This window comes from Chenopodium quinoa, unplaced genomic scaffold, assembly GCF_001683475.1.
Source record: "Chenopodium quinoa cultivar QQ74 unplaced genomic scaffold, ASM168347v1, whole genome shotgun sequence".
In the NCBI taxonomy this organism is placed as follows: Eukaryota; Viridiplantae; Streptophyta; class Magnoliopsida; order Caryophyllales; family Amaranthaceae; genus Chenopodium; species Chenopodium quinoa.
Genome location: NW_018744080.1, coordinates 2,294,025 through 2,320,375, shown reverse-complemented (window position 1 = coordinate 2,320,375; position 26,351 = coordinate 2,294,025). Strand labels below are relative to the sequence as shown.

At 37.2% G+C, this 26,351-nt stretch overlaps 1 protein-coding gene across 1 annotated transcript in view; it reads left to right on the top strand.

Moving 5' to 3' along the window:
• The window catches only part of LOC110691464, a 32,631-nt gene extending 6,482 nt beyond the window's left edge, over positions 1-26,149 (top strand). Inside the window, exons 8-24 of the mRNA XM_021868404.1 lie at positions 7,706-7,879; positions 15,087-15,280; positions 15,371-15,514; positions 15,596-15,684; positions 17,120-17,267; positions 17,493-17,545; positions 18,270-18,328; positions 19,065-19,228; positions 21,855-22,045; positions 23,606-23,663; positions 23,765-23,837; positions 23,958-24,059; positions 24,403-24,499; positions 24,567-24,677; positions 24,763-25,022; positions 25,131-25,271; positions 25,794-26,149. Coding sequence (XP_021724096.1) covers positions 7,706-7,879; positions 15,087-15,280; positions 15,371-15,514; positions 15,596-15,684; positions 17,120-17,267; positions 17,493-17,545; positions 18,270-18,328; positions 19,065-19,228; positions 21,855-22,045; positions 23,606-23,663; positions 23,765-23,837; positions 23,958-24,059; positions 24,403-24,499; positions 24,567-24,677; positions 24,763-25,022; positions 25,131-25,271; positions 25,794-25,976 — 2,241 coding nt within the window. The 3' untranslated portion in view covers positions 25,977-26,149. The remainder of the gene's footprint in view (positions 1-7,705; positions 7,880-15,086; positions 15,281-15,370; positions 15,515-15,595; positions 15,685-17,119; positions 17,268-17,492; positions 17,546-18,269; positions 18,329-19,064; positions 19,229-21,854; positions 22,046-23,605; positions 23,664-23,764; positions 23,838-23,957; positions 24,060-24,402; positions 24,500-24,566; positions 24,678-24,762; positions 25,023-25,130; positions 25,272-25,793) is intronic.
• Positions 26,150-26,351: the final 202 nt, after the last annotated feature.

Genomic DNA, 26,351 nt, shown 5'->3' with positions numbered 1-26,351 from the left:
TAATTTTTTTATTTTTATTATTATTATTTTTTTTATAAAATTTCGTATTATAAATTAAATTCATTTGGTTGTAGTAATATTTATATTACTAACAAGAATCTTTAATTTCTATTATAATATATAAAGTAAATATATATAATATTATTGTCTCAAATAAGCTGTCAATAAAAAAAATATAAAGAAAAATCAAGTTAGATTTAGGAAAGTGGTTTTGTAGGAAAAACGACACCAAGAAGTGACATGTGTCATTTCTGGTGTTTGTTTTAGTATTATGTTATTGATTTACAAATTTGCCTATATTGAACACGGCTAATCTAGGTCTTAGATCTATTCTAAACTTCCTGGATTTATTCTCATCTGTAAGTGTACTCACATCGTCACATAGGGACTTATTCTCATTGGATCTCTCTCAAATACATTGCGGATACAATGATAAGACACTATAAATACATCAAAACTAGATGAAAAAACATCAAAATCCTGTAGAGGTGTAGAGATGAGAAGGGTGAGAAGAATTATCATTAGTATTACGCATAATAAATAATTTTACAAAGGAGCTATAACTAAGTATCCAACAACATTGTAAACTCAAAATTAATTTTAATTTGATTCCAACCTAATTTGTAAAATTATATCTCCTCGTTCCCAATAGCATGATACAGTGATACCCATTAAGCCATTAAAATCATTAGTACCCAAAATCAAAACTTCAACAATCATGAAAGAAAATTAAGTACCTAGTCAAGGTAGTATAATATGAGTAGTGTCGGTCAAAAATTACAAATGCTTTGTCTTCATGATGCTTTAGTTGAGTGATTTGTGTCAAAAGTTTTACTAGAATATTTTAATTACAAATATTAGGATGACATAAAGGTGGATAAATTTAGAGATCAAGACTCACAAAGTCAAAGGTTTGTAAAATTGGATAAGCTATATTTTTTTTTTGAACACTCTAGGTAATTGTAAGAACATTATTGATACATTCAAAGTACAATATAGATATGTAGATACATTGGAATCATGTCATAGATACATCAATTTCTTTTCTTTAAAAACGATCCTAGGAAAATATCTAATATTAGCGAGAATTCCTAATAAAGGAGAGAGAATGAAAATGGGTAGAGAGGAAAAGGGTAAAGGGAGCGTTTTAGTTTTTTAGAAAAAAAATAGTCATGTAAATTAATCATTGGATTCATGGTGGTTAGGTGAAGGATGAGAGAGAGGGTTAAGTAGATAAATTCAAAATGATATGTCATTATGTCGTAATTGGATTGATCTCCTTGCCACATATCTTGTCCATATATGATACATAGTGGGTGTAACATAATCAGAGTGTGTGCGCGTGTGTTCGTGTGCGTGAAATGGCAATAACACGTGTTTTGTGGTTATAGATTATAGGGCTCTCATACAATTCATAATTCATGTACAATAATAGTGCCAATTGCAACATTTACCTTTTCGAAAATCACACAAAATTTTGCATTGATTTCATTTAAGGAAATCATACTTTGCCTTCACAATGCAAATACTTTGTAGAATACTACCTCTGGTCCACTTTACTAGCAACTTTGAGGGTGTTTGCGGAGGCCGAGGCAAAACTTTCAAGGGGTGAATTAGAAAAAGTAAGGGTATGTAATTAGGAGATAAAATTGGAGGGAATAGTTGTGGTCCCCTTTTTGACTTTTGTAAGCCCCACTACTTTTGTGAAAGTAATGGGAAATTCCCACCCTTTTTCCTGGCAGCAAAAGCAAGTAGTGGGAAATGTTTTTGCCCACCTTATTTCCCTCCCAAAATTTCCCCAAATTTTAAATTATTAACCAATTTCCCCCAAAATTTAAATTTTTGCATTCAATTCAAATAAAATTCCCTATATAAAATCAGGGCTTCCCTTCCAATTCCCCATTTTCAAAAGATCAGTTTTAGGGGAATTGGGGAGGGGGGAGGGGGGAGAATTAATTCAAGTACAATCAGAAATTAGTTTACTAAATCCAAAATACAGGCAGCCCTAACAAATTACAACCGGCTAAAAGTTAATTAGTTAAATCCTAATTCCTAAAGCTGTGTTAGTAGATACAGCTTCAATAATTACAGGAATAGGCTCTGTTGAAGACCGTCCAAAAACCACCAGCCACCACTTCATCACCAAAAAGCAATCCTGAAAAATTTAAAAAAGAGAAGGGACTCATGGCAGAGTTCATACACAAACTTATGGATGATTTAATTCAAGAGGACCAGCTCATGGAAGATGATTTGAACGAAGAACAATTCATCCAAGAAGAGTATCAATGGTCGTCACATCAGGAACAAGACCAACATCATGAAAATAATGATGCAGATGGGTATGATGCAGATGATGATGCAAACCAAGAAGAGCTACAACACAATTGCAAACCAACAAGAGAGATGACAGGATAACAGAAAAGAGCAATTGTTGAGGAGATTATGTTGCACATGGAGGGGGACTCACTGCCAAGAGGCTTTTTAGCCAATTTGGCAAGAAAACATTCAGTGCACAAATCTACAACAACAAGATGGTTTCAGGTAATAAAACATTCTCTAGCACAAGGTACTGTTGTTGATGTGAATACAAAAAAATTAGGCAGGACAGGACGCAAAGCAAAAGAATACACAAATGAGTTCCTGACACTGTACCATTGTACAAAAGAACAACTGAAAGGGGATATGCTGCTGCACTGAAAATACCCAAAACAGCATTGCATAGGCTAAGGCAGCAAGGCAGGCTGCGAACACACACAAGCACAAATCACCCAGCGTTGACAGAGAAGCACAAAGTGTCAAGACTTAAATTGGTTTTAAGTTTAATAAATCCTGTACCAGCAGTACGGGACCCAACATTCACTGATATGCAACAATGGATACATTTAGATGAGAAATGATTCTACATTAATCCAGAAACAAGAACCTTTTACCTACTGCCAACACAAGATGATCCATACAGGGCTCAACAATCAAGGAGGTTCAAGATCAATGCAATTTTATGAGAATGATGGGGAAACCATTGTTTGATGCTGAAAACAACATGATACATGATGGAAAATATGGCCTTTTCCCTTTTGTAAAGTATGAAAGAGCCAAAAAGAAAAGCAAGAATAGAGATGCAGGGACTCTAGAGACAAAGACAATTCAAAGTGTCACAAAAGAGTGCATAAGGGAGATGCTGCTAACACATGTCATCCCAACAATCTATGAAAAATGGCCACAACAGTTACCGAAGGACATCATCATACAATGGGATAATACTAGGCCTCATCAGGTACCAAAAGAACAAATGTTTTAAATTTAGGCTTGTTTAGTGTGATTCAATCATTACAATATCAATCTTTTCTAAGGAATCTAGATGACTTAATCAAGGAAGTGGCTAGAGCTTTTCAAGAATTTGATCCTATACTAGTACACATGGATCACACTTCAATCCTGCATGATTAAGATACTGGAAAAGCAAGGTGGTAATAACTTCTCTCCCCCACACATGAAGAAGAGAAGTTTGGACAGCCAAGGTCTACTACCACAACTACTTGAAGTAGATAGGGATCTCATTGCTCAGGTTGTCCATTTTTTAGACACAGTCACAATTACAGGAGATGATGAAGGGCACATGGAAGTAGATGCAGACTGATAACTGTGCATAACTTTTGGAAGGGTAGTATTAGGGGACTCAATATTAACTGCCACACATAACCTTTTCCTATTCAAACAACTTTTTGAGTTAGATTATGTGTAGGTTATGTGTACTTTTGCTAGATACAAATGGTTTATTTTTTTTGGCAGTCATGTAATCAGTCAAGCTCATATATTTTGATTAAACAAACATTTACAAGTTTAATTCTGTCTTTGTTTATTTTTTAGAACCTATTATTTCCATCAGAAGGGGTGTGTTTTCAGTTAAAGCTTTAGTGAGTGTTGGTACCTCAACAAAAACCAGTTTGACAAGGTTTATGGAGCATCTAGACCACCCAAGTAGCTATCAGATGAGTCCCATCATCATATGGAAAACCAAAAAGGATATGCATTAACAAAAAAGGGACTCAATGCATGAGAGGTAGAATACAAGGGTCAAAATTGAACACTTCCATGCCAAGTGGTTGACTAAAGCAGCAGGGGACTCAATCTCAACAAGTAGAATAGACCAACTGTGAATTCCACCAATGCAACAAACATATAGGCAAATGAACTACTCCAACAAATGCAAACACCACCATCCCAAAACAGAAATCAACTTCTATTAAACAACCTACATGTCCAAGAAAATACCAGTTTTATCACAAACAAAAATCAACTTCTAACAAACACCACCATCCCAAAACAGAAATCAACTTCTATCAAACAACCTACATGTCCAAAAAATACCAGTTTTATCACAAACATAATTCAATTTCTAGCAAACACCACCATCCCAAAACAGAGAGGCTAACAAAATTAACTACCCACAGTTACTCCAACAGTCATGCATGAACTTCTCATGTAACTAAAATCACAGTCATGCAACAAAATGAACTACTCACACAAACCGCAACAACAACCCAACACACAACTTCAAAACAACAAATTGCACATTACAAGCACAAATAGATAAGCTTATAAAAAAATTAGGGTTTATAGAGTATACGCTGCGCATTCAATTACGAGGGGGGTTGAACTGAGGGTAGTAGATCTATAGGTAAGCCTCAATGACTTCCGACCCAGAACCCTCGAAACAATCGCAGCAACCACGAACCCTCACCAGCCCTAAACCCTAAACCCTCAGACGGTGGTTCATCATGGGCCACAGCAGAGACCACCACCTTCGGCGTCTCCTCATCGCTGTCATAGTCAGCGAGTTTCGCCCCCCGGATCCGCCTCCTTGCAATCACAGAAGCACGGCGAATGGGTTTCATGACACTCGTTCAACGCTGGGGTTTGTAGGTAACGCTACCAGATCGGCGGCTGGAAGCACTTGATTCAAGGGTTTCATGGCAAGTTAGATCTAGGTTTTTGTCCGTTGGAGAAGCCATTGACGGACCTCAGAATTGGATACAGAGAAAGGACGAACACAAGAATTCAAAGTAAACAAACCAAGGAAGAGAGACAGAGAGAGTGACAGGATGGGATTCGACGAGTGAGGAGAGAGAAAATAACAACTAGGGTTTATGTGGGAGAGATTTATTCCGGAGAATTCTCCAGAATAAATGAACTCCAACCAATTCATCAGATGAATTGAATGAGGAGCATTCAATTGAGGTAGTTGGGGAGTTGTTGAATTAGAAGGGTTGGGGTATAATTTTGGTTGGAATGATTAATTTAATTAATCAGTTTACTTTTTTAATCTGATAAGGTTAGTAGTTTAATAAAGTTGAATTATTATAAAGATAAGGGTAAAATGGTAAAATTCCATAAAAAACTTTACTAAAAAAGGAAATAAATGGAAAAGTTGCAAGTAATTTGGACCACCCCAAAAAGGAAATAGTTGCAAGTAAAGTGGACCGGATGTAGTATAACATTACATTTCCTTGTTTAAGTGGTTTTTATGGGTAAATCACATAATTTTGTGGCTTTTCTTGCATTTCACGAAGATAGTATCATATTGTGTAGTCTAAATTGTTATTTAAATGTTAAATAGTGGATTTCTCCTATTTATTATTGTAGTTGCAAATCTAAGTATACAAACGTAAAAATACAATAGGTTCTTCTATACTCATAAATTCCCAGAAAGAGTTTGTGTAAGCTTATAAGATATCATAATATAACATTATATGAAAAATTGCTACCAAAATTTAATACTCCCTCCGTCCCATAATATAGCTACTGTTTTCCTATTTTGGAGATCCAAAATGTTGTTGTTTCTATCTTTGGATAGTATGTAAAGACTATTATATCCTCACTTTTTTAACTTTATTCATTGTAGTTCTTAAATCACCCTTGAATTTTGCACATAACATGTACTTTTTTCCACTTTCTCTCTGTAACTTTTGTCTATGTACTCTTCACTTTTATTATTGTACTTTATTCACCTTTTCTTCCTATTTTTTAAATACCGTGAAAAACACAAACATTATGGGATGGAGGGAGTAACATACTCCCTTATTATTATTGTTATTGTTATTATTATTAGTTTGACCAACAGATGAGATATAATTTTGACCAACAATATATGTAATTGTCTATTAGTATAATTTGTAACAAAATTTACTTATGAAAATAGAAAATGTGACTAATCTAATGATGTATTATATGATAACATTTATTTATTTTATAATAGCAAAGATATAATGTCAAACATTGTATATGACTAGTGCAAAAGTCAAAGTGATGCATTTAAAAATCGGAGGGAGTATCTAGTTTGTACACATACAAAGATTACGAAATTTAATTTGAGTGTTTGTCAAATATGATGGTTAATGTTTAGTGTGGTTTAAATATTTTATTTCAATGTGATAGTTAACTTGGTATCTTCATTAACTTTCATGAAATAATTTATAATTGAGAAACAAAAAGAATGATTAGCCAATTAAACTAATGTTGCAAAATCTTGAGTCTCTTTACATAGGAAGAATATAATTTTTTTGCTAAAAGTTTGATAAATATAATAATCGATTTTCTTAAATCATGTATTCTTTAATTATTAAACCATAGGGGTTGGGCACAAGTTTTTTGGTAGTGGAAAAAAAATATGAGAGTGGTAAAAGTACAAAATTGCTCATGTGATTGTATATATAACTAAAAAATCAAGTGTTGAAAAGTAAGGTTATATTAGGGATGTGCCTTGTGAACATAAATATTTCTTTTCTTAAAATAGATGTGCTATATTTGTGAAACGCCCTTAAAAGGGAAGTGGAGCAATGGTTAAAAAAATTGAAGTAATAATCATTGAAATTACATAACTACTGAAGTAATACTAAAATTGTAAGCTTGAAACTTTCATACATTTTCAATTTTAAGATATTTATTTGCTTCCATATCAATAATTATAATCATGATTTTTATTTCTGAATTATGTCTATAATTTGGAACTTCGAAAGAATTCGTCTTGAATAAATCTTGACTTTTTTTTTTTTTTCCCAACATTAACATTGGGCTATGAAGGGTATTGTGGCCTTTTAGGAAGACACCATCACCTCAGGTTTGGCTTATATACTACGAATAGAGATATTTGTATATATGTGTGTGTGGATTTTACCTCAAGAAATTGTCGATCAAATAAAATACCCTGTTTCTTAAAGCATTCACTTTCTTATAAAACAAAATTTGTAATTGATAACATCTTAACTTATTATCACTTAGCGCAGATAAGTTTTTGAACTATTATTGGACGGAGGGAGTGCTTGGTAATGTAAATTAGATAACCATTAATTAGTCAAAATAAAAGGACAAGGTCAACACTTGTAAGCAAGGTTAAAATGACAAGTCTGAGCATCAAAATAGAACATAGTATATACACTCTTTCTCCTGTAAATGGTGCACCCTCTTCCTTAGGCTGCATGCATGTTGTGCGCATGCAATTAACATGTAATGACTTCATGATCTGCACAATGTCATAATCCTGTTTCTGCGTGTGAAACCTTCATTGTATACAGAACCAGGATGTAGAATATACAGTTAATCTGCTAGGATAAAATATATTCTTTCTTTTTATTTATCATGCTTCAGTTAGTTCTTCTAGGCTGTCCTACCTGTAGTAATATCAGGCTGTTTGACATGATTTATGCAGTTTTATAATGAGGACAATCTGAAGGATCATGTGGAAAACAAAGATAGATGTGTAGAGACAATGAAGTTTTTCTTAAATTGTTTGGCCCTTTTATTGGGTCGTTTGGACCAAAAATTTCTGGAAAGTACAACTTCTTTGTATGGACAACGGATTTCTCGTGCTCTTTTATCACTGGTAAGATGTATTGTTGTAAACCCTATATTTGTGAGAGGTATTTTAAATTGTTGCTTCAACTGCTATATCCTTTCCCTTTTCGCTTTTCCTCTATCTTAGACCATCTCCAATGGTGAGACTCAACTTTGATTATTGAAATACAAAATGAGTTGTTTTTTACTTCCATGATACCCAACCCACTTCTCAATTTAGCAACTCATGTAAAGTCTAATTTCCCAATGGTGAGACTTTCTAAAGTATACTAATGTCACTTTCAATTTATGGACCACCAAATCATATTCTAAGTTTTTTTTAGTCAAAAAAATAAAGTTAAAACTTAAGTAAATTACAAAACATATTATAATATTGATAAGGGCCCACACTTTTTGTCAAAATGAGACTCAAAGTTGAGTATCTAAACTTAGCAACTTTCTTATAGGTATCCTTTGGAGTTGGTATCCTTTGGAGTTGGTAGCAACTTTCTTATTGATAAGGGCCCACACTTTTTTGGAGTTGCTAAGTTTAATTACTAACTTATTGGTATCCTTTGCAAAAAATACTTTCTCTCCTAAAAAAAACTCCCTCAAGTCTCACCATTGAAGAGGGTCTTATAATACCTCTGTTCTTTGATTTTTTATTTTTTTAACACTATTAGGGGGTGTTTGGTTAGCACGGGCCACGGGGTGGAGGGAATGGAATCAAGAAAGGGATAGGGAAGGAAAGGCAAGGAAAGAAAAACCCTTTGATAGAGTTGTTTGATAGTGTTTGGCCATTCACCTCTCTTTCTTTTCTCATCATTGCACTACCACCTTTTCGCCTATTCTTATGGTGATGCTTTTCTTTGCTACCACCGCCTTCGGCCTCCCCGTTGCCGCCTCCTGGCCATCCCTTTTTTTCTCCTTTTTTGTTGTTTCATAACCACCATTAAAGCTCAGAGGTTTTAATGCTTATATTCGTCTATGAAAATATGGTCAAATTTAATCGGCTAAAGCCACTAATAACGATTCAAAAAAAAAAAAAGGTAAGTTACTATTTTTAAGCAATTTCACCTTTTTTTTCAAAATTTTTGGGTTGTGGTTTTGGGTGCTGATTGTTCCTCTTTGGTGGAAGGGGGAGGTTTTTCCAGTGGGTGGGTGGGTGACTTTGGGATGGGTAGGTTGTTTTGAGAGAGTGGGATGTGTTTATGGGTGGTTGGGAGGGTGGCTATGGAGTGGCAAGGTGTTTGGGGGGTGTGGTTTTATGGAGGTTTATTTTATTATGTGTGGCCTCTAGGTATTAGTAGTGGTTGTGAGGTTGATGGTGGTAGTGGCGGTGGGCTGAACTGGTGAAGGTGGTGGTAGTGGTTAGACGGTTGTGTTTGGTATGGGGCTAGTAGGGAACTGGTGGTGGTATGTGGTTGGTGTGCTGTAGTATGCGTGACTTGAAATGGAATGGAAATACCATGGAAAAAATGTGGCCGCGTTGTCGCGGAAACGGAATGTATCTGTTCAATAGAACAAATTGCGGATTTTGCGGCGTGAATTTTTGTAAAAAAAAAAAACACAGAAGTAGAATTTTTAGCTTGTTAGTTCACGTGCTTTGTATTTATACCATATTATGCCCAAAACTATTACAAACATTATATTTCAATTCAGAGTAGAGAGCCCCCAGACTACATTTAAAAAAAGGGGTAAAGAGGGGTAGTTAATAGGTCACACTCACCATAAAGGTAAAATAAATAAATGGGTGAAAAAAAAAGATGGAACAAAGCTGTCATAACTGCAGTAAAAATGTTGAAAAAAGACAAAAAGTGGGGCAGCATGTGACTATTTGTCTCAACTTTTTTACTTACTTTTTTTATAAATTGTACTTCCGTCTTCAATTTCCATTCTTCTTCAACCCCCAATCCCTCGCTCCCTCACTTCTTTTCTTTCTCCATAGCCATGTTAGCACTGATACGAAGAAATGGAAGGTTGTTTCCGAGCATTTCAGCATGCCCAAAACGATAACTAGCAAATGTAATGATTTCAGAACGGCGTAAACCGTTACAGAACGGCCAACTCGCCGATTTGGGTGTGAATTTGAACTCGGCGTTATATAACAACCTTTTTTAGAACGGAGAGTTTGAAACCCATTACAAAGCGGGCGTTACATAACGAAACGGTCGATTTTTTTTTCCATGGGAAATACTATGGGGGTGGGCGGGATTAAGTGTCACAATAGCCTCTACAATTTTCAGACTATTTTATTTGGTGCTTAAAATTTTATGGTAGTGGGGTATATTAGAAGTTTAATAGTAAACTTAAAATATTATGATAGTGGATTCAATAGATTATTTGATCCTTTCCCTGCTCCAAATTAGATGACAACCCCCTACTTTATTCCATTTTTGACAAGCCCCTTTTACTAACTCACCCCCCATTATATATAACCGTTATACTCATTATCTCTTACTTCATCTACTTTTTTCTTATGTCTGCCTACCTTTCTACTATCTTCCTCTCTCTCGACCTAATGTTTTCTTACATCCACTCACCACACCATCACCCTCTTTCCAAATGCCTTATTTTTAAATAGTTTGTGTTTAGAACTTTCGGTGATGGAGGTAGTAAATGTTTGGTATGATGTATTAGGTATTTGGCATTATAAAGCATTACTCAATCTCCTTTTTCCTCTTTTTTCCCCCTTTCAGTGGGCCCTTTATTGTTCTTATAAATTAAGGCTCCATGATTCCCAACATATTTTCGCTATATGTATTATTTATTTATTTTGCTTAGCTTAAGATTTGTTTTTCTCACTTAAGTGATTTTTTTAAGATTAAACTTTTGCGTAACAGCTTAACCAAGGATTTTTTTTTTTTTTTTGTCATGCTTAGACTATTTTTTCCATACTACACTTATTATTGCTCAATTAACTTACTCCTTATGAGTTTTATTTATTTATTTATTTATTTTAACCACTTTAAATTAGGTTTTTTTGTTTTTTATTTTGTCCAACCCACCTTAGTGACTAGCGTATCGAGAGTGGGAGAGGGCCGATTAGGGGGTTTGTGCAGTGGGGTTGCGTTTTTTTAGGTGTTGTGGGTATGAGTGAGGAGGATTTCGGGTGGGGGTTTTGGTGGTTTAGGGGCTATAGGGAGTGGCAGCGCCGGAGTCAGCGCGGGGGAGAGGAGTTCTGGGCGCGGCGGTGGTTAGGGGTGGGGTTTTGGGCGATGGGAGGAGGCGGCTGTCGGAATGTTGGTAGTAAATGTGGTTGTTTTTTTTCAAAAGTTTTTTTTTTCAACTAATCAGGTTATGACACGTGTACCTAATACCCAAAAAATAAAAAAAATCCTTTTTATAAGGTTACCGGTAACATGAGACTATTTTGAGCGAATAACCCTCAAAGTTTTGATTATTTAAAAATAATCCAAAGTTGGGATTATTTTGAGCAAACCTAGGAAAGTTGGGATTATTTTGATCAATTTTTCCGTTATTCTCTTGTTTGACCCACTTTTTGTTTTGAAGAGTTTTTGCAATGCACCCACCACCAGCTACTTAGTGTACGGCAGGGGACAGATTCAGAAACAACAGAGGCAATAGAATAGCAGCAACGGTCCACTGTTTAGCAGGCTGGTTAGTTAGAGTTTTACTATGTGTAATTTAGCTACGGGACAAGCTGTAGTAAAATAGCAATTAAGGCCTTTGGCCATTTGTGTAGTACTTGTAATAGTTTAAATAGAGGAGGGCAGCAGCTAGAGAAATTAGGCAGAAAGTATTAAGTTAGAGAGTTCTTGGAGAGTGATGGCCTAAAGCCATTGACGATTGTACGAAAGTTTCGAGCTTTATCTATCCAAATCAACCTTCCGTCCATTTTATTTACCAACACCACGCTAGTTCGTTGCAATTGGTATCAAAGCCGACATGCCTCCAATGGCGCCGACAGTGACCGTGGGACAAGTTGCAGCTCTCGAGGAACGTTTAGAGGAAATCAGCGACAAGGTAGGGGATGGAGAGAACTCCATTCAGCACATCTTGATGACGACGATTCGCGAAGGAATGGAAGCCATTCAAAACACTTTGACGGAGAGATTCAACAAGAATCAAGAAGAGGCAGCCCGCAAAAATAGAGAAGCCATTGAAGAGTCCAACCGCAAGAACACGGCTGCCGTTGACGAAGCAACCCAGAAAATTGAAGGTCGCGTGAATCAGTTCAGAGATGACCAGAACCAACAGAATGCTTTAATGAAGAATCAGCAAGAGCAGTTTTTTGAGGAAATCAGGGGAATGGTTGCAGCTTTGAAAAATCACGGAAAAACACCCAGAACGGCAGAGGAGGAGGCTGAGCAGTTATCTGGAGCAGGGGGTTTTAGTGAACCGTCGCAGGGTGCAGGTGGTTTCAACGGGCTCCATTTTGGAACTTGGGACCCCGGACAGAGAGAGGGATTTCGGAATCACCCCCTTGATCACTCCAATGGTCGTGGTGGCTGGAAATACCGCAAGCTGGACATGCCGACCTTTGACGGCGCCGATCCCGACAGTTGGATTCTTCGGGGAGAGCAATACTTAGAGTTTTATAGGCTAACGGAGGTGGAGAAGCTCCAAGCGGCGGTGGTGGCCATGGACGGCGACGCGCTGCGTTGGTACCAATGGAAAGGCCGACACCGACCACTAATCGGGTGGGAGGATCTCAAAACTCGGGTTTTAACTCAATTTCGGCCGGTGAATGAAGGGAGCCTCCATGAGCAGTGGCTTGCCGTGGAGCAAACCACCACCGTGGTGGAGTACCGGCGCTTGTTCATAGAAAGGGCTTCACCTCTACTTGACATCCCGGAGGGTATCATGAAGAGCCACTTCGTGAACGGACTTAAGGTGGAGATTAAGGCGGAGTTACGGATGTTAAACCCGCGGACCCTTGAGGATGCCATGGATCTTGCGATTCGGGTAGAAGAGAGAAATCGGGTCAGCCACATGAAGAACCCTAGTGGAGCCTTTACCAAGTCAGGACCCTATTCTGATTTTAATAGAAGCCCAGCTTCTATCCCTCTTAGGCCCAATCTTACACAACACACAACCAGCCTTTTAACTCCACAAACCCCAACCCACAAAATGCTCAAACCTCAACTCTAGTCGCACAGCCCTTCAACTCAAACTCAAACACCTTTCACTACCGACACAACCGATCCTACACCACCCCCACGAACCCCACCCAAACTCCACAAACCTCTATAGCTTCGATAAACCACCCGACCCACTCCTACCAAAATCGAACCAACCCAAGCTCAACCAGATTTAGTGGGGAGGTGCGGCGCCTAACTGAGAAGGAACTTCAATACAAAAGGGCGAGAGGCCTTTGTTTCAAGTGCGACGGCCGGTGGACGGGTCCCACTCACGTCTGCACAGCCAAGAGTCTAAGCGTTCTAATCGTGGAGGAAGATGAAATGGATGACGCAAGCGAGCTGATGGCACTAGAGGGGACGGCAGCAGGGGAGTTGCTGGCTGCGATGTCGATGAATTCTTGACTCCCACCTTGAGGACGAGGTGGCTCTTTTGGGGGGCGGTATTGCAATGCACCCACCACCAGCTACTTAGTGTACGGCAGGGGACAGATTCAGAAACAACAGAGGCAATAGAATAGCAGCAACGGTCCACTGTTTAGCAGGCTGGTTAGTTAGAGTTTTACTATGGGTAATTTAGCTACGGGACAAGCTGTAGTAAAATAGCAATTAAGGCCTTTGGCCATTTGTGTAGTACTTGTAATAGTTTAAATAGAGGAGGGCAGTAGCTAGAGAAATTAGGCAGAAAGTATTAAGTTAGAGAGTTCTTGGAGAGTGATGGCCTAAAGCCATTGACGTTTGTACGAAAGCTTCGAGCTTTATCTATCCAAATCAACCTTCCGTCCATTTTATATACCAACACCACGCTAGTTCGTTGCAGTTTTCTCTTCCTCATTTGGAGGTATTTTTTTATTCTACTCATTTTACTTAGTTTTATTTTACCATGCTACTTATTATATACTTTGTCTGTTTTTCAATACTTACTTTTTATTTTGAGTGTACAATCACATGAACATATTTGTATTTCCACCTTTCTCTCTTATCCTTTTTTCCACTACTAAAAATATCGTGCCAAACCCTTATGGTGCAATAATAAAAGAACGGAGGAAGGATAAATTTTCTACCAAGTGTGCAAATTTAATTTTCAACTTTTCTAATTTTTTGGAAAAAGGTAAATTTTATGTACATTTTGCACAAGTAAATATGCACATTGTTAAATGTTTTTTTTTAACATTTAGTTCAAAATATATGCATTGTCATTACAAAATATTTGCATGTAAAATCCTTCTCATTTTGAGAAACCTCTCATTATATTTATAATGACATGTTTATTAATTTGTGCTAGAAATTTCGTTTAGTTGCTAGAGGGAGTCAAGGAAGATGTAAAGTTTGAGTTTTTGGAGAGCGGCTAGGATATTGTGTAGTCATAATATACCTTTAAGGATTATGGGAGATTTGTTGGACGACTTGTAGACCAGTGATGTATTTGGGTCAGATTGTTGGGCTGCTAGGAGATATCAAATTAAGATGTGAGTAGCAAAAATGGATGTGGTGAGATAAATGTGTGGGAACATCATAAGTGATAATATTAGGTATGTAAATACTTGGAGGACAGTAAGAGTTCTGGACTGCGAGGATAAAATAACGGAGAACCAATTTCGTTGGTTTGGGCAGAAGATTCGCTGGTAAGGAAAGTAGGGAGTTGGGATCTTAGAAGATGCCAAGGGAGATCAAAGGTGACTTGGATAGAGAGGGAGTTGGGAATGATATAAAGAAATTGGGCTAGAAGGGCATGGAGGGTGATGATCTTCACTGAAGCCTACAAGATATTAATTCTTTGTTCAGTTAGCTAATCCCAGCATTGTGATCATGGCTCTGATTTTGTTTGTAACACTAATAAATTTATGTTACCATGACATTGGCATGAAATTTTTCATACTTAACTACATTATCATTACAAGCACTAGCTACACTGAATAGTTTTCTAATGGCTCTAAGGGTAAAACTAGTGTGTTGCAAGTTGATCCACATGTATGACTACTGAGTATTCTGGATGATCTTGTTGTGTTTTTAATCCCATTAATTGTCTAGTTATGGCTTTTGAAAATTGAAATTTTTGGGTAAATTATGGCACTTTGCAAGTCTTCATTCTCACCCAGCTCCCTATTCTCTACTGTTTTTAAATTAGTTGTTGAAATTCTCTGCTTCTTGAAGCTTCACTGTGCAGATGAAGATGTGGTAAATGTTGCAGTTTGCATCTTTAGGTTTGTTATCCTTAAGATTGCTGGAAGTAATTTCAATGATCCGATAGATTGCAAGGAGTTCTTAATGCCATTGCTGGGCCTTCTGGATGAGCGCGATGGTGCTTCCAGAGCTGTCACTGCTCTCATTGCTGATTTTTGCTCAATGTAATAATCTCATCATGCTATTACATTGTCTGTTTCCAACTTTACCACCACATCTATGTTGTGAAGTGTTGTGTGTTGATGAGTTTCCAGAACTTCAGATGATTGGTGCCTTAATGAAGTCCTTAAACGATTAGCTTCTGGAAGCATATGTCAGAGGAGTAACGCTGCTGATGTCATCTCCGAACTCATCCGCTTGTCATCAAACTCGACAAAAGTGACTGCCAGTTCATTCTGGTATGCCAATATATATTATTAGTGATGCATTTTTATTGATATTTATGCATTTATTTTGGTTAAACACAATTTCTGTTTTAGGCCAGACATAGCAAACCAACTGTTGGATTGCCTCAGTGATGAAGATAATTTAATACGCTCCAAGGCTACAAGTTTGCTTCTACTTATAGGTTGGTGTCAATTTCATGAACTCCTAGTTTTCTTAGTTGAATTTGAAGGGTTCTTTTGCGCAATATGATGACACTTTCCTGGAGATGCTTGCAAAAATAAACCTTTTCATTAAATACTAATTTGCTCATACTACCTCCATTTTTTTTTTTTTTGAATTACTTTAGTTATACAGGTATTATATCATATGTAAAATTTCAGTGGTTGTAAGAAAAAGGTGGATTAAGTAAGAGTGATGGAGTAAAAATGTGGGTGGGTGCCGAAATAGATGGATAAAGTGAGTTTTGAATTTCCTTTAGGTGCTGATTAGTGTGATTAACATTGATGAGGACTATCAGTTCTGTTACAGCTCTTGAAACCCAACATCTAATGTCAATTTTCCTCGACTAAGATTGCATCTAGGCATCTAGTACTGTAGCAGCATATATAAGGGTAAAAAGTATCTGCATCCAAGGAACTTTTGCTTGACTTTCAAAATCTGGATTAGTGTGGGAAAAGGGTCCCTGTAGGTGTTCCTGCTATTGGCGATGTACATTACCATTCTTAATTGAAACATAATATTTAATTTATGGCCTATCAGTGGGTGAAATCGACAGTGTGATAATGAAAGTTGATTTTGGTTTCACTTATTTTATTTTTGAAACCGATTTTGGTATTCACTTTGTTAACAGCTGAAGGCACTACCTGATTGTGAAGATAGTGCCTCTATTTTGAACTGTAAGAGTGAACTTAATTAATTTGATGATGCAAGAGGCATATGTACTGCAAAGGGTATATGGTGTACAATTGGAATTACACATAGTTCTATCTACTTTTGTGGATTTGTTCACATAAGGTTTGAGGTCATGGTTTACATACCTTGCCTTTTGTTTTCAAAGAAGAGGCAAAAGGTAAGAAATATAAAAAGGTTCTCTAAATATTAAGAACATAACAGTTATGGAAGTAAAAGTACGCCATAAATGTAAAATAAATTTACTAACTATTATAATCCTGCGGCATCAGTATCCAAAAAGAACTCAACAAGCCAATATGGCCATAGGGGAACTGTGTGAATACTTTTTCTTGTAGAAGGAGAGTGATAGAGGGATTTATTAAATTAATATGGATCCAAAAAGTGGGGTAGGAGATGATAAAAAAAGTGGATAAAGGTTGCCATAAACGAAACTTGAATGACAGATGAGATCAGAGATGTACAATATGCTCTAGAATGTGTATCCTCTTTGAAAATCTAGTGCTGATGCAGATGGTCTATGGTATAGATTTTTCTTTTTTTGATTTCATTAAGATGTTTCACATTTGGTAAAGGTTTCTTGACTTTTTCCTACCTTGCCTTCAGCTTTAGTTGCATTTTGGTCTGTTTTATTAATCTGGACCCTACTGAGATTGTTGTTATTGTTCAAAAAAACTGGATCCTTGGTTAACTCTGTCCTTTTGCAGATCCATCTTTAGTGTTGCCTGCACTAGTCCGCATTATTTCTACGACTGATGGGACTATGAAATCAGCCGCAATCAATGCATTTGCCCAAGTTCTTAGGCTTCACAACACAAAGTTTGAGGTTATCAGGATGGTGCTCGATTCTTTAAGGTAATTTAGAACTGAGACAGTCACGGGATGTTTATTTGTGACTCTAGATTATGTTGAAAGCAGTGTTCAAATTATATGCAGCTAAATAGTGTGACATTATTATTGATTTATCGATGAACCTTGAAATTACAATATCGTTTTTATCACTTGTTATTGGTTGTATTGTAATGGTTAATGTGTACGCTTTAATTGTGTCTCATACCTGGAAATTTTTCCCTTTTTCAGCGACCTCAACAATAAATACAATCATCATGAGGGTTCTGGAGGCGTGAAGGAAGGTATTCCTGCTGTTTTCATAATTCATCTGCTGGCAAATTTATAAAAATAGCATATTGATAACATAAAATGTAAAAATTGTGTGATCATGTAATGAACTGTCTTAGGAAAGGGGTATTATGGGTAGTTTAGTATGTTAGTAGTCATCAACTGTTGTACATAAGGGAAAATATGCAAAGAATCAAGTGATGCCACCTGTGCACATGAGACAAATGCTCAGTCTAGAATCATCCTAGGGATGGAGAATGTAAATACAAAAATAGAAGAGAGCTATTGAGAGGGTAGCCGGAAATTTGAATTGGGAAAGCTTAGAGAGTTATGGCCTCAAGCCATTGTTAGAGAGTTATAGCCTAAAGCTATTAAACCTATCATTTTGTAACCCTTTTGCCTGTGGGGGTGTGGTATGAAAACCTAGTGCTATTTTGAAAGTATCATTTTGTAACCATTTTGTGGTAGTGTGGTATGAAATTCTAGTGCTAGATATAGAGACCCCAACTACAAATTAGGAATATTAATTAGATCTGGCGCTTTTTCCTACTGACCAGGTTTAACTAGCTTATCTGCAAGCTGCTCACTTACTGTTGTATCCTAAATTTTGTTCCACTATGATCATACCTTAATTCCTAGTTTCTAACCCTCGATGCATAACTATTTTTTTTTTTGGTCCTGTTTAAATGCTTTTCAAAAGTTTTCCTTTTGACGTTCACACATTTGTCAATCTTGCAGAATCAACAAAATATGACCCTGATGAAGTATTCAGGCTAATTCCGGAGTGGTCAAAAGCCGTAAGTTTTCACAGATAGTGGACATCCTATTTATAAAAAATCGTGCTTGGTTGTCTGGAAAAACTGAACAGCTCACAATGTATAAACAGATTGTCTTAGTTTCCATGTTTATTACCATAACAGACTGCTTTCCTTCCCCCCACCCCTCTTCACTGGAATAACAAACAACCTTGAGTGGTGGCCGTGCGGCTTGTTGTTGATTCATCACAGGGAAGTAGACAATGGAGCCGCGGTGGTTTGAGTGGTGGCAGGCCGGCAGCTATAATTTTGGGGCTTTTGATTGGTTTTAATCTGCTATGATTTCTTAATTAGTTGATTGGGTTTATGAATAAGCTTTCTTGATTGACCATCATGTTGATTGGGTTTGTGATGGTTGTTGCAAGGTTGAGGGTTCGTTTTTGTGGAAGGTATGTGGGTGGTCGTGCCGCATTTTTTTTTAACAAAAAAATAAAATAAAAAATTGATGGGTTGTGGTGTGCTTCCGGCAGAAATGGAGAGGTCGTTATGTGGGAAGAGATGGTGGATGGACAATTGTGAGGGAGAATCACTCAATTAGTGAGTTAGGGTAGAAGGAGGAGTTCTATTTATTTATTGTTATTGTTTGAGACATCAATAATAGTAATAGTAATAGTAAGTGATGATGATGATGATGTACTTTGTATAATTGTTTGAGACATCAATTGAAAAACTTTTTTGTTTTCTTTGTTTTTTATTTTTAATTCTTTTATGGAGACAGGTTCAAGATTGGAACTTGTTGGTAGGGCCACTTGTAGACAAGATGCTTTCTGAGCCAACAAATGCAATTCTTGTTAGATTCTTAAGTTGTGTAAGTGAATATCTGGCAGATGCTGTAGACCTTGTCCTTGGGCGAATTCTTGTACAAATGCAGGAACAAGAAGAGTAAGTACTCCATATATATATTTAGCTGTCTTCATCCTCAACTCCTCATTTTAAGGATCACTTTCTGTCGCTAATTTTGGTTGTTTGCTAAAACTCAAACAACATCAATATGAATGCTGTTATCTTTTAATACTCTTGTAGATACCACCATAACCTGACAGATTAATAAAAAAAAGCTTAGTAAGTGTACACTGCTTTCAGTGCTATCCTACCACATCTTCTAGTAATTTTATCAGTGCTGATTGAAAAATCAATTAATGACGCTGGATGTACTCTGTTGGTGATCTGTTTTCTTCTGCTGAAATTCTACTAGAGGTGATGTTGTGGATCACAATATCATATATGAATTCCACTTGGTTGGTCTTTGACTAGATTTGCTTAGCCTAGAGGGTAAAATGGGAGAAGAAGGAATTTTTGAATGTCTTTAAATACTCACTAGTACGTGCCCTAGGCGTTGCCCTAGATATACTCATAATAGAGAGTGTACTTATTTGTGGGCATGTTTTGTATTGTTATTGTTATTGTTATTGTCATTGTTGTTGTTCTTGTTGTTATTGTTGTTGTTATTGTTGTTACTATTACTATTATATCTCAAAAACAAAAGTCATACAACCTACAAAAAAATTAGTGGAAAGCCGAGATACAATCTAGGCCCCCACTCCTCTAGCTATAACAAAGGTTATCCTAGTGAAGATATGAGCTGCAGCACGAGCCTCAATGTCTTACGTCGTTGAGAACCTTTGAATCCGTTTCAGCAACGCAACAACCTCCTTCCCTAATTCCCCAAGTAAAGAAAAGGAGAAGGGAATGAAACCATATCCAATCTCCCGACAACGAGCTTCATACTTAACCCGTTTCCAATGAGCCGCATCAGCCACAACCCGTCAAGGAACAAAGTCAGATAACCCTGTTTGTGTTAAAGGAGAAGACCCTGTGAAGTCCGACACATACATCACCAACACGATCCCATGAATAAAGTAACATATCGGCAGGTCTGAGGGCCCCGTCATTGCCTCCAGACAACCCTAAATCATCCTCCTTTCTTGTTGAAAACCCAGATTTATAGCAAATATCAACAAGTGTATCCCGAACAACATTATGCCGATGTTTAATGCCTATGATACCAGTACACGACACCGCGTGTTCGCCGAAATTATTTCCAGTAAAAACCCGAGAACAAGTAAAGCACGACGTTGAGACATAGAACAATAGAATCTCCAAGCGGTAGCACAACACACATCGGTAAGTCTTTGCGTTCATCGTCTGACCCAACCCCAAAATAAGAACTGCCTGAAGCTAAGCAGAGGTGTGATCTCTCTGCTGCGATTTCCACAATGCTAATTGTTGAGGAGATAAAGAGAAGGTGGATTCTGCAGAAGCTGTAACCTTTGTGAAATATATATCTGCCAATTTCTTCATGAGTTTCGGGCAGCGACCTCACAAGGATTACTCAAAATGTCAAAATCCACTGACTCAACGCATCCTTAAAGGCTCGACCAAGGCAAACAACACTAGCATGTCGTAGAAGCTTTGTCTGTAACCCAGAGTGTAATCGAGATACAAGAAATGCGTAATGACGAACATTATATGCGGAATAAACACCAAGCCCGCCATACACAAAAGGTAAAGTGGCAAGCTGCCACTGTTCATCGCCAAACCCTGAAGCAGTAACGATACGCTCCAAGGAAGATCAAAGAGCCTCGTCGAATGTGAGATGTGCCACCTCAAAAGTACCAAGGGGACAAGTACGTAAAGCAAAGTAGAATTTAGAAACTCAGGTACATGACCTAAGCAACAACAGCGCTCGGACTGAGGATCATCAAGCTTAGTCACCCTGTCCATAAGCGTAATGGTCTTGGTCCCCCTATGCATCATAAGCTCACCTCTAAAACCGGAATCGGAACTAGCGAGACCACCAACAACTTAACACCACGCAAAGGTCGAGCAATATTCAGTTTTTTCCATGTTAAGATGTAACCCAAAACAAGGCCCTTCCTCCATAATCAACTGCAGAACCTTTCCCACTCCCGACGTGTCCCTAATAATAGTGCCGTCATCCAAATACCAAGCTCAAAGACATACATTAAAAGTGTCTGATTTTACACACTAGGGGTTGTGAAACTAAAGCAAATAGAAGAGGACCAAAGGGGATCACCCTACCCCCAAGACGACCATAAGGTGTGGTCCCCATAATACAATCTGGCTGGATTAGAATGGCTGGATCAGAATAGCAGAATTAAACCCATCGTGAAATGCCCGGACAACGACGACGAACTTCAAGTAACATCACTGTACGACTATGTTTGATACTTGATTTTTGGATCTGTCTAATTGATAGACATTTTCCCGCAATAGAGATAGCAAACATTTAATTACACCTAATGATTCTTGATTTAATCAATAAATACCGTAAGAAAAATGTTTCTGATGCTTCTCAACAACTATGTTTAACAACCCATTTCTTTATAATGTTTAAAGCGTGTTCTGTTCTCAATGTTTGATACTTTTGAATGGTTGCCAGAAAGTGACATTATTGTTTGGTGCATTCTGGGATCTGTTGTCTTTTTTTAGGTTGATTCGCTGGAAGTGTTCTATGCTGATAAACTTTTGTTTTGCTCCTCAACAGGATGATTGGATCAGTACATGCTACAGTAGATAAAAAGACATGTAAAAATGATGCCTTAGATAAAGTGGAAAACATGCTGTTTGATCGCCTCTGCCCATTACTTGTAATTAAAGTGCTTCCTCTGCGGGTTTTCGATGACTTCAACTGTATGACTATGTACGGTCAGGCTTTAAAACAACGTGTTGCAAATGGTAAGTTTTCTATTCTTTGTTTTCTAGACAACAAGAAAAGGCAATTAGAGTTTAATTAACTGGAAAAAGGTGGTTAGGGTTGTTTTCAATTCTGCTTTAGGATCTGATTGTGGTTATGTAATTTACCTACAAATGTGAGTATGAAGGCAGGGACAGTGATCTATGGGTTTATTTTTCCCTCTTTCTTTTGTAATTTCTTGTATACTTATATTTTAGGCTTTAGGAAAGTATTGCCAAAAAATATTGCACTCTTGGAAAATTGGTTGTGGTATTTTTCTCATGATTCTCACTCCTTTTGTCATTGATTTATCAAGAGCAAATACGGGTTGCACCAATATAGATGGGTTGCAAAAGTGGCAACTAGAGTGACACATCTTTGTCCTTGGTATAAGGCCACAAAAATTTTAGACTAGACTTTATCTTCTTATTTGCGCTTATATATTGCCAAATATTTGGAATTTTCTACTAATATGAAAATTTGGTATTTAGAAAAAAACCCATTACTAGAAATCTGAGAAGACCCTACTTCATAGTGTTTTTACTTATATATTAATAGACAGATACAGTCTAAGTTTGGTCTATATAGGAGAAACTATCAAACCAGATTAGACAGATGAGGAATTGTGGGTTTGTGGCTTTAGAGAAGGGTCATAACTCCTGGGTCTTTTCACACGTATCTTTGGCTTTTGAATTGTTGTGGGGCGAAGTCACTTGTTTGTCCTCTTTTGCTTGTACTCCTTTATCTGTGCTGTTAATGTAAAAAGAATTCTTGTCAAATTTGAATAAATTCTTTCCTGCCATAAGCTTTATGTTTCTGTTTGGCCTGACATTAACACTTATGGATCCATCCATATTTTGTGAGAGTTGATTGGAATAAGATTGTTTATTGCCATAGCTCCCACTTAGATAATTGCTGTACAATACTGTGGAAAGAGTTTTGTCCTTTCGATGCCGTTTTTGTTGTCCTAACTTTGAAGACATCCATGATGCTCCCATCTGGCTGAGCTAGTTTTTCTTTCTAGGTGCCAACTCCAGTGAAGATTCTAAAAGGGTCAGTAATGGTGAATGGGTGGCATTTCTTGTGTGATTAAACTGCAAACAAAAAGTAGCTAGAAGTGCTAGATTGGGTGTAGATTTGTACCATAAAAGCCACTAATAGCTCTGGGCATATATTGATTTCCTGGCCTTGAATAGAAATGACGCTGAGCTGCTGAAGCATGTAGTGTCATCAACATATTGGTGTGTTTTGAGGTGTTCAATAGAATTGATTTGGGATCATTGTTTATCTGCAACGTGGTCTATTTTATAAACGTGATTCTCTCTGCTTATTTGTATTTGGCTACATTTATCGTGTCAAGAGCTGATAATCCTCAAAGAGATGAAGAGATATTTGAATTTGATATTGGATTTTGTGACAACAACACTTTTTATTTGGATTTGTAATATTGTAATAATACAGTTAGTTTTTGTTTGAATTCTGTACTGGCATTTGCAAATTTTTAAGTCCATTTCTTGCAGTCTAGCTTCTAGTTGACATGACTAACATTTGTGGGGTACCAGGTACGGATAATATTGATGTCCATGATTATGAATGTGTTGCCACTTTGCTCTTTAACAGGTCAGTCAAAGATCAGTACTGCTTTGCTATTGCTCGTGGCTCTCTCTTTCCAAAATTTAGGAATCTCTGCTTTTTAATTTAACATTTATTATTTCTGTCAGGGCTTTTAGTCAGACTGAATATGAAGATGTAAGAAAACTTGCTGCTGAACTCTGTGGTCGCATTCATCCCCAAGTATGTAAAATGTCATGCTTACCTTATATTATTTTATTGTACAAGAGATGCCTTCACCCTACTACCCTAGTTGCTGACCCCCTGCTGATCTCTGGTACCCACTGCTTTGTATGTCTCCAGATTCTCTTTCCTGTTGCTCTTTCTTATTTGCAACGCACTGCTGAAAGTAAGGATGCCATGCAGATGAAGTCTTGTCTGTTTGCTGTTTGCACCTCACTGTCGGTAAAAATTTCTCAACCTTTCAATGATTTGCGCATTTTATGTGCTAATCATCTTCAAGGCTTTTTATTGCCTTTCAATGTTGCTCTTGATGCTCTATTTAGCTTTCACGTATGTATAGCTACTCAAATAGGAAGTATACTTTAGCCTGCTGTTCATTTGTGCATCTTTTGTGTACCTTATCATTTTGTTGTAATGTATGACCAAGTCCCCCTAACAGTACTCTTTGATTAACTTTTTTGGGTGGGGGTGATGATGGGGTAGAAAGTGTAATAAATGTTTCCTTCCTGCCGAATCTTGGTATACTTTTAATTTGGGCTAACAGTTCATCCTTCTTATTTGGTAGATTAGAGGGTGGGACTCAGCTTCTCATCCCGACGTAAGCAAGATTATAAGAACACTGCGAGCTGTACTATTGTGGCCTTCTGTGGATGGGGATGAAGGTATGCACTTTCTTCCTTATGTTTCTACATGCTTTGACGCGAGTTTAAGATTCCAACCTTTCTGCAGTTTCCAAAGTACAACATGGGTGCATCGACTGTCTAGCCCTAATAATATGCGCGGAATCGCAAGCTCCAAAAACAGTGAGAGGCTCAGCTGAGACGTCTGATACCCAGAATGGTAATTAAGTTTAATTAAAACTTTTGGGATGAAGATCATTTTGACCCTTTGAATTTCAGCCTTATTGGCTTTTGTGCTTTTGCAGCCTTAATGATCCAAACTTCTGGAGCTCTTATCTCTGGAAGCTCTGTCCTTTCGTTTGTCATTGATAATTTGATCAAGGATAATTATGAAGCTGGTCTCCGCTCCAAACTAGTTGAAAATACTGCACACAAGACTTGCATATCCATCTCATTTCGTTTGTGCATGGCTAATGTCCTCATTAGTGCTTGCCAAAAAATGCCAGAATCTGTCAAAAACACTTTTGCTCGAAAGACCCTTCCACGTCTCATTTCTTCAACTCAGGTTTGCTTTTTTGTTTGATTTAATAGTTGATCCTCTTCTCAATTTATTTGTTGAACTTATATTGTGAGGAAGTGGTAAAACTATCTTCTCTGGTACAAATTATTACAGGACATAGAGAATGCAGAGATCAGAGCTGCTTGTGTTCAGGTCCTGTTTTCTGCTGCATGTCATTTAAAATTGGGAATTGTTCCTTATGCACATGATCTTCTCAAAATTTCATTCAGTTCTCTTAGAAAAGAAGCTGAACAGGTAACTAGTCTATCTCTTCTCAAGGATATTTGAAGATGGTTCACTATATTTTGTAATCAGCAATGTACTAAGAACTTATTCTCTGGTCATTTGTCTGAGAACAAACATTATAATAACCACAGATTATCATCGGATAAAATAAAATAAAATAAAATAAAAAACAGTGAAAGTGTGAGAGCAACAAATATTAATTTTCTTCCATGTCCTTGTCTAGTGTCTACTGCAATTGAGTTTATGCTGTTGCCTGCTCATTTATACTCGCCCGCATCACTTCTTAATCTCTTTAGAGTACATAAATATATATGTATCCTGATAGAAATTCTTCTTGCCTATTTCTTCTCCGAAAGAGGTATATGGGATGGATTACCTGAAAGCCCATAAAAATATTCAGCAAATGATGAACATTGTAGAATGGGCACTGGCTATTCAAAGGGAAAAAAAAATTAAAATAAAAAAATTACATTGATTCTGTTTTTTACTTGTTCGTTAAGAACTCTTATGCTTGTGTTATTTGATTCTCAGGAAAAAATGGCAGGAGCCAAGCTGATGGCATCCCTTATGGCCAGTGATGATGCGGTGATTGAAAGAATTTCAGGGAAATTACTTGAGGCAAGATCCATTTTGCTACATGTATCTACTTCTGATCCATCACCCCAGTTGAGACAAGTATGCCAGAAACTTCTTGTATGCTTGACTTCTCAATAGAAAAATTGCTTGCTATGGAATCTTTTTGCTTTTGCAATACACCTGTAAATATCTTTTATGTATGAAGTTAAAGTTATTGTCACTTTTGCCCTCTTCAGTGTAGACATGTAGTATCTCACTGAAATGACTGGTACGATGTGTAAGCAAATCCGTGAAAAGCTTATTCAACGATACGTAAACCCTGTAACTTTACAAGTTTTTGGCTTTGGAGGTGTCTGCCACCTATTCCTCCACCAGTTGATGATCACTGCAGGTTCTCCACTCATCCCTGAGACCCTGACCATATAATTCTAACCCTCCTTCCCTTTACTGTTCATATAGGCTATTTAACCCTGAAAAGAAAAAAAAAAGGGAAAGAGACATTACACACAAAGC